The sequence below is a fragment of the Grammomys surdaster genome, unplaced genomic scaffold (genome assembly GCF_004785775.1).
Source record: "Grammomys surdaster isolate TR1022 unplaced genomic scaffold, NIH_TR_1.0 126187, whole genome shotgun sequence".
NCBI classification, from domain to species: Eukaryota; Metazoa; Chordata; class Mammalia; order Rodentia; family Muridae; genus Grammomys; species Grammomys surdaster.
This window is the reverse complement of record NW_021620993.1, coordinates 8,369,761-8,377,960: the sequence shown is the minus strand read 5'-3', so window position 1 is coordinate 8,377,960 and position 8,200 is coordinate 8,369,761. Positions and strand designations below refer to the sequence as shown.

Sequence of the window (8,200 nt, the reverse complement as noted above, 5' to 3'; positions counted from 1 at the left end):
AGAGACACACACAGAGAGACAGAGAGACACACACAGAGAGACAGAGACAGAGAGAGAGACAGAGAGACAAGAAATATGTGTGTACTTTATCTGGGAATGACCATAGAATGGCTTTTGAAACCACACAGCCCACCCTCAGTGGTACACCTCCTCCAACAAGGCCATAGTGTTAATCTTTCCCAAACAATTCGACCAATTGGGGACAATGCATTCAAACATATGAGTCCATGGGAGAGATTCTCATTTAAACTATCAAAAATAGAAAACAGAAACTTTAAAAAAGTTTTATCACATACATTTATTTATTAATATATTTTATGTATATATACATGTTTATTTATGTGTGTGTGTGGTATGCTGGCTAGTTTTATATCAACTTGACACAAGCTGGAGTCAGCAGAGAATAGAGATCTTCAATTAAGAAAATGGCTCTATAAGATTGGGCCATAAGCAGGCCTACAGGGCATTTTCTTAATTAGTGATCAATGGCAAAGAGCCTGGCCTATTGTGGGTGATGCCATCCCTGGGCTGGTGGTCCTGGATTCTATAAGAAAGCAGTCTGAGCAAGCCATGGGGGGCAAACCAGTAAGTAGCGTCTCTCCATTGCCTCTGTATCAGCTCCTGTCTTCCTCTTGCCCTACTTGAGTTCCTGTCCTGACTTTCTTCAATGATAAACAGTGCTGTGGAAAGTGTAAGCCAAATAAGCCCTTTCCTCTCCATGGTGCATTTGGTCGTGGTGTTTCGTTGCAGCAGCAGAAACCCTAACTAAGAGACTGAGTATGGGGGTGAGCAGTGCACCCTGGTGTACTTGCAGAGATCAGTTGCCACTTGGTGGATCCTGGGGATAGAACTAAGACCATCAGGCTTGCCTGGAGAGAAACTCTAGCTTTTTTATTACTAAGGCTCTGAATCCATCAGTGTAGTCTCATTCCAGTAAGACAGGGAAAGCTTACTCTGTCACCAAGTGTTACAGTTTGCCTGACTTAACTAAATACACTCTATCATTTGGAGATTTGGTGACAACAAAAGTTCTAAGAATAGCTTGGTCTTAAAAAGAATTTTTCTGAGAAACTTGGAAGAGCGCCTGCATACACCAGCTCGTTCCTTTTTCCTTGTTGGGTGTTTGGAGGCAAGATGGGTCACCAGCAGCTCTACTGGAGTCACCTACGAACGTTCGGCCAGGGTTCTCACTCTTGCTATGTCTGCTCTAACCACCACTGTCTGATCCATAAATATGGGCTGAACATGTGCCGTTAGTGCTTCTGTCAGTACGTGAGGGACACAGGCTTCATTAAGTTGAACTAAGCAGCCTTGAATGGATTATTGGACTGTCTGCCCAGTGAAACCGATCATGCTAGTCTTGGTGCACAAAGAATAAAAATGTGAAGACTTTAAAAAAAAAAAGAATTTTGCCAGCTTTAGAATTAGCACATTGCCACTCATAATCTTGGCAGGGCTCAACAGTCCTCTAAAATATTTCTGCTGGTCCCAGAGCCAGATTTAAAACAAACAAACAGACAGACAGACAGATAGCTCAAGTATTGGATAAAAGAGGAAAGTCATTATTTAACTTTCATGCATTTTCTGTTACTTTAAAGATTAAATACAGTTTCTTTAATATGGCATCCTAGCATTGGCTTCTATTTAATTTCCTCTCACTCTACCCAGTATGAAGTCTGAGGAGCAGTTACACTGATCTGACGGGCATGCCTCTGATGTCACAGCATCCCACCCTCTTGGCTGCCCTACTCACATCCCTCTTGTTTGCTGCTTATCCTTAGGGCTCCTTTAGTCTCACTTTTCCCACAGCCTTCCTACTCTGCTGAGTGAGTGCTCCTGTCTCTCATGTGCAGCCTCTAGGCTCTCTCCACTCATTTATACCCTGTCTCTGCCCCTAGTCTTTCCCTGTCTGCACCTGGGTTGTAAACTCCATTAGAGTACGCATGCTCTCTTTAGTTCACTTTCTCTTCTTGTCTCGTCCTCTTCTCTTCTCTTCTCTTCTCTTCTCTTCTCTTCTCTTCTCTTCTCTTCTCTTCTCTTCTCTTCTCTTCTCCTTCCTTCCTTCCTTCCTTCCTTCCTTCCTTCCTTCCTTCCTTTCTTTTTCCAGACAGAATATATAGCCCTGGCTCTCCTAGAACTTGCTTTGTAATTGATGTTTTACAAATTAACAGAGTAATTAATACATGTTCACATAACAAGTGAAAACACACATACACCAAAACACAACAAATGATTGAACTAGGGACCATGTGAAGCATTTTATAGACTTTAGTTTATTTAATCTTCAATCGAGTAGGTCTTACTCTTACCCCTATTTACAGATGAAGGGATTGAGTGAGGTACAAGAGAGATGGATTTATGCAGTATCAGGCAATTACAGCAATTTATTAGCAATAGAGTTTTATTGTAACAGCTTTACTTATAATATGTCTGTATTTTCTTTCTTGTTGCAATGACAGAATTAACTGCAAATCCTAAGAATTTCACTGTCTAGGCATCTACTAGAAGAGGTCGCTGACCTCTGTCCAAATCATAAATTGTGCTTGTGACAGAATAGAGATTTGAACCTGGTTATTGAATGTAGAGTCGATGCCCGCACCTCTCCATCATGCTGCTTCTTTCTCACCATTCTGCTCTCAAAGCACTGTCAAGTGACTAGTTCCTTTAACGTTGCATTCTCCAAGCATGAGGACCTGTGTTTGATCCCAGGCCTTGTACACACTTGTAATACCAGCATGGATGAGGTAGAGACAGGTGATCCCTGGTGCTTGCTAACCTAACTGATTGGCTCCCAGGGGAGTGAAAGATCCTATCTTTTAAAAAAGAGAGCACCTGAGGTTGACCTTTGGTATCCATATGCAAGTATACACACATGGTTGCATACCTGTACATATATGTACCTGCACGCACAGGAGCATACACATAGCACACAGAGAACTTTTCTTGCTTTAAAAAAATGGTTTAGTAAAAGGGACAATTTGGTGGTTAGAAATCACACTGATAGAGGGGAAAAAGCCAAAGAGGAATGAAGCTGCTTCTAGCCGGATAACTGGAGTAGATGCTGATTTACTTGTCTAGGGATGAAACTGGGAACCATGCTTTATGCACGATAGCAGAGACAAACTGAATTTCAGGGTCTACAAAGTAGTATAGAAGCAGATGCCCAGATACTAGAAATCTAGGCAGGGAACATAAATTAGAAATTGAAGTCTTCTCTATAGACTATAACTGAAGCTGTGAGGACAGACAAGACTATTCAAGAGAACTGTGAAGAGAGGAAAGGACTGAAGACACTCCTGGGAGGACGCTGGTTAAAAAAGAGAAATGGGCTGTGTGTGGTGGCACACCCTTTACTCCTAGGAGGCAGAGACAGATAGGTCTCTATGAGTTGGAGGTCATACTGGTCTATAAAGTTAGTTCTAGGCTAGCCAGGGCTACACAGTGAGACCTTGTTTCATAAAAATGAGTCAGGGGATGAGTGGATGGGGTGGGATTGAGCTGTGTAGGGACGGATGAAAGCTGAAATAGTGTTAGCAGGTAGCAGTTTAGCTCAATAACCAAGGTTCTTGCTTAACATGCTACAAGGTCCTAGGTTTGATTCATAGTTCTGCCAAAACAGCAAGAAAACCAGACTGTGCCAAGGTAGCTTGAGGGGGACATATGGATACAGTGTCAAACACTCCAGACAAGGGGATCCATACTCTGATATAAAGTTGTACACTGTAACTCTGGAGAGAGAGGTATAAAAAAGACATGGGTAAAACTTGAGACTACAGTGAAGTCTAGAGAGTGTGTGAAGAGAGGAAGAGGTTATAGAATTATAGGAAAACTCCGAATTTCGCTTTGGATCAATGAGTCATTGAAATAAATTTTTTTCGTCCAGAATTACTCTAGTATTTGCCTGCCTTTCTGTTCTGCCTTGCTTATATGAAGATCTATTTAACTCAGTATTCAGAGCTCTATTTTCTTTTGATTATCTAGAAATGTATCAGATTTGAAGTCTTAAAAAGTTTCTGTCCTGTCTGTGGTAATGGTTTGATGGGCTGAATATTCATGAATACTGATTTTTATCATCTTTGATTTTTTTTCCAGAACACAATTTTCCCATCTCAAATCACAAATGAGCATGAGTCACTAGTGATGGTGAAGAAACTTTTTGCTACTTCTATCTCATGTATAACATATTTGAGGGGCCTATTTCCAGAGAGCTCTTACAGAGATCGCCATTTGGATGGTAAAGTTGGATTAAATGATTGGTTTGGCTAGTGTCCCTTTTTCTACTTAGCAGGACAAAACTCCTCTTTTTCACAGAGTGCTTTAATTCTAACTCATGGGCATGTTCTTCAAGATCAATTTATTAATTCACTTTCCATTTTATTTTGCTGTGTGTATTGGTTGTACTTATAGGAACCATTAACTTCAAGCTAGCTATCAAATGAAAAAACAAACTTGTTGAGCTGTATCTATTAATTCTAAGCCATTCTTGTAAAAGTGAGAACAAAAATCTATCTTAATGCTGAAGATTTACATTATTTTCTGCCTCAGTTAAATTTTGTTCTTTGAGGTACATTTTGACCCTGAGGAAATTCAAAGGAATCAGGTGAGAAACATCTCCCTATTAACATATATAAATATGCATAGGAGACATAAATCCATTTGTTGATTAGCATGGTTAGACAGTTATTGTAATCAGTTACGTTCTTTTTACAGTAGCCTACCTCTTCATTTTATTGTTCTTAGTGTGCACATATTTCCTTGTAAGATGCTATTTTTTCCAAATCTAATTTGAAATCTCTTGTGTTTATATTTAATAATATACCATGGCTGCATTCTACCTTAATTTTCTTAGGCAATACTGAGTCTCCAAATGAGCATCAGTGAGTGCATGTTGCTCTGCACACGTGAGCTTGGTACTTGTAAATCATGACACCCTCCCTCCTTCTTGTTAATCACTCCTTTTAACTTAGGAGCTAAATATGTAAGATTTAGTGTGTTTACAGGTAGCAGATAATTTGTTTCCCTTCCTGTTTGGAACATGGAGTTATAAAAGAAGGTATACTTTGGAAATTAAACACCTTTTATATGTCAGTTGCTACTGCTAACATTAAAAATGCAAAACAAAGCAAACCCACAGCTCTTATTTCAAGAGAGAAAAGAGATAGTTTATTCAAGGGCCAAGTGTGAGTGACATGAGCCAGGGACACAGATTTTGGTTGCTGCCAGCACCAAATTCTGTGTTATAGTATGGAAGAAGTTTCATGAAGTTCTTACAGTAGCAGAACAAAGAAAGTCAAAGAAAGGGTCAAAGAAAGATAGAAAGTTGGGGGTATAGCCAAGTGGGGAAATGTCTGCTGTCAATCTCTGGTGCTGTCTGCTGATATTTCCAGCTTTTATTTAGTGTAAGCTACCAAAAGGACTCACCTAATAGCCACAAGGATGTTAGCGCATAAACAGAGCTGGGTAATAACTGGCTATGAGGGCACTAGAGATAGCCCAGCATAATTTGTAGTTTAGCTCTGGACCTGCCGCATTCCAACTTTTCACAACCACCGAAGCTTTAATCAATCAGTCAGCCTTGTGAAGTACAGCTTCTCTCCAGAAGCATTGCCTCACACTGCCCTAGGCACAGAGGCAAAAGCATTGCTCAGAGTTCCATTTTGTGTGTGTGTGTGTGTGTGTGTGTATGTGTGTATGTGTGTGTGTGTCTCTTATAGTAGACACTAGTCTTCCTTAATGTGTTTGTATTTAAAGTGACATGTTGCAAAATGCTCAATGTTTGTATGGCAGTCTTTTTAATAATATCTAAGTATTTTGTCAAAAATACTTAGATATTTTCCTATTCCTCAACAATGGTGGAAGTGATGTTAATTTTAGCATATGAAAAGGTAGAGGACTCTTGAGAGCTGGCAAGATGGCTCTGCAGGTATAGACATACTTACTGCTGAACCTAATGATCTGGGACGTAATGAGGAGAGAAGTCATCTTTTGACTTGTACAAATGCAGTGTGGCACACACTTTTGCACTGTGCATACCCGTACGCAAATCCATAAATTTATAAACACTTAACGATTTAAGAAGCTCCTGTTAAATTATACAGGAGTCAGTGATTTATACTGATTTCAGTGTAGACGTAGGTCTTCCTTTCTTTCCTCATATGGGAAAGTGGGAGATCTCACATGGAAATGTTTGAGAATAATTTATGCATCTGTGTTTAATATTTTTTTCATTAAGAGGGAAAAATAAAGAATGAAATTGAGAATATGTTTAACCTGTTAGTTGAGATGGTCTCAGTGATGCCTTAGATTATTTAGAGAGAAGGAAATAAGTAAAAGAAACCAGAGTGGGAGTCTGCTAACTGCTTCAAAACTCAGAATGAGGTAACTGTCAACATAGGATGCATGTGGGAAGTGGGCATTTAAACATTAAAAATGTGCCAGGCAGTGGTGGCACACACCTTTGATCCCAGCACTCAGGTGTCAGAGGCAGGCGGATCTCTTGAGTTCATAAAACTAAATTTTACAAATAAAAAAATAAAGAAAATGCCCTATTTAGCATGGATTTTTCAGTATAACAGTGATGTTTCTATTTTCTTAGACCTCAGTTTAAAAATTCTCCGGGAAGACAAAAAGTGTCCTGGATCATTACATATTATTAAATGGTAAGTAAATTTTGTAAAAATTTAACAAACATGTTAGTCATGGCTGAAATTACCTAGAAAACTTTATTTTCTAAAATCATTTCCTTAAACTACTTTTCTTAGTCCTCTTTCCTGAAAATTGTAGCAATCATTCAGTATTATTTTAAACTATTGATTTCATAGAAGAAAATGGACTTACATAAAGAAAGAATCCTAACTGCGATTATTCACCGTATGCCTGCTTGCTGACATTGCGGGGTGGGGGTGGGGAGAGAGGACACACTTCTGTGCTTCAGAACCACTTGTCTATTATTTATAATATTCTATAGGTATATGGAAAAGTGTTTGAGATTTTAAAAGGTGATTAAACAGAACAGGCAGAATAACTGTTAATTTACATACTTCAAAATAGAAGTGCAAACTAATTACATACTTAGATTTATATTTTGACTGTTCATATGGACTAAAGTGACATTGAGTATTATTTCTTGACAGGATTCAAGGTTGTTTTGATGCTTTGGAAAAGAGATACGTAAGAATGTTTGAAAATTTATCTCCAGATTAAAGACCTGTCTTTACTCTTTAAGAAGGTTTAGACATCTTATTTGGTAGTGGTTTTTTTTTTTTTTTTTTTTTTTTGGTTTTTTTTTTTTTTTTTTTTTTTTTTTTTTTTTTTTTTTTGAGAGGGGGTTTTTTTGGTTTTTCGAGACAGGGTTTCTCTGTATAGCCCTGGCTGTCCTGGAACTCACTCTGTAGACCAGGCTGGCCTCGAACTCAGAAATCTGCCTGCCTCTGCCTCCCAAGTGCTGGGATTAAAGGCGTGCGCCACCACCGCCCGGCTTATTTGGTAGTGTTTAACAGTACAGCTGCCCCTGCCTTTGTATTTATCAGTCGGTTCTCTTTTCTTTTGTCTGTGCTGCCCCACTGATGTCTCCTTTACATCAATTAGAAACGAAAGTCTCACTCTCCTTTTTATATACGCATATCTTTTTTAACCACAGAATTTCCTCTGAAGTCACTGGACAAGATCCACAGGATGTGGGTTAAGGAAGACAAGAATCTGGTAGTTAGCACGTTGAACATGTTCAAAATAGTGGTGATTCATTTTGCAGATGGAAAAGAAGAAATAGTTAAATAATGAGTTTTTACTCTATTTTATTTTGTTAATTATAACTCCTGTGTATAACTTTGAACTTTTAAGAGTCCAGATTTAGTACATATGATCTCTCATGCTTCAGTAGACACATATGAAGAGTGTGAAAAATGAAGGCTCAAGGCCTGACTGAAGAGATGAGATGCATGTAAATGAAATTCCTGCCCCCATGCTCCCTCCACTTTCCTTTGTGTCTTCACTCATCAGAGCCACTTTAAGAAATGTTTCGGTTAGCCGGGCGGTGGTGGCCCACGCCTTTAATCCCAGAGGCAGAGGCAGAGGCAGAGGCAGAGGCAGAGGCAGAGGCAGAGGCAGAGGCAGAGGCAGAGGCAGAGGCAGAGGCAGAGGCAGAGGCAGAGGCAGAGGCAGAGGCAGGGGAGGCAGGGGAGGCAGGGGAGGCAGGGGAGGC

General features: G+C 39.5%; 1 protein-coding gene and 1 pseudogene across 1 annotated transcript in view; both read left to right on the top strand.

Annotated features, from left to right (window-relative positions):
* Positions 1-8,200, top strand: part of Hormad2 (HORMA domain containing 2) — a 92,675-nt gene that overhangs the window by 3,840 nt on the left and 80,635 nt on the right. The window contains exons 2-4 of the mRNA XM_028758248.1: positions 4,093-4,234; positions 6,596-6,659; positions 7,134-7,170. Of these exons, the coding sequence (XP_028614081.1) occupies positions 4,093-4,234; positions 6,596-6,659; positions 7,134-7,170 (243 nt within the window). The remainder of the gene's footprint in view (positions 1-4,092; positions 4,235-6,595; positions 6,660-7,133; positions 7,171-8,200) is intronic.
* On the top strand, positions 1,135-1,305 carry LOC114613048 (annotated as a pseudogene).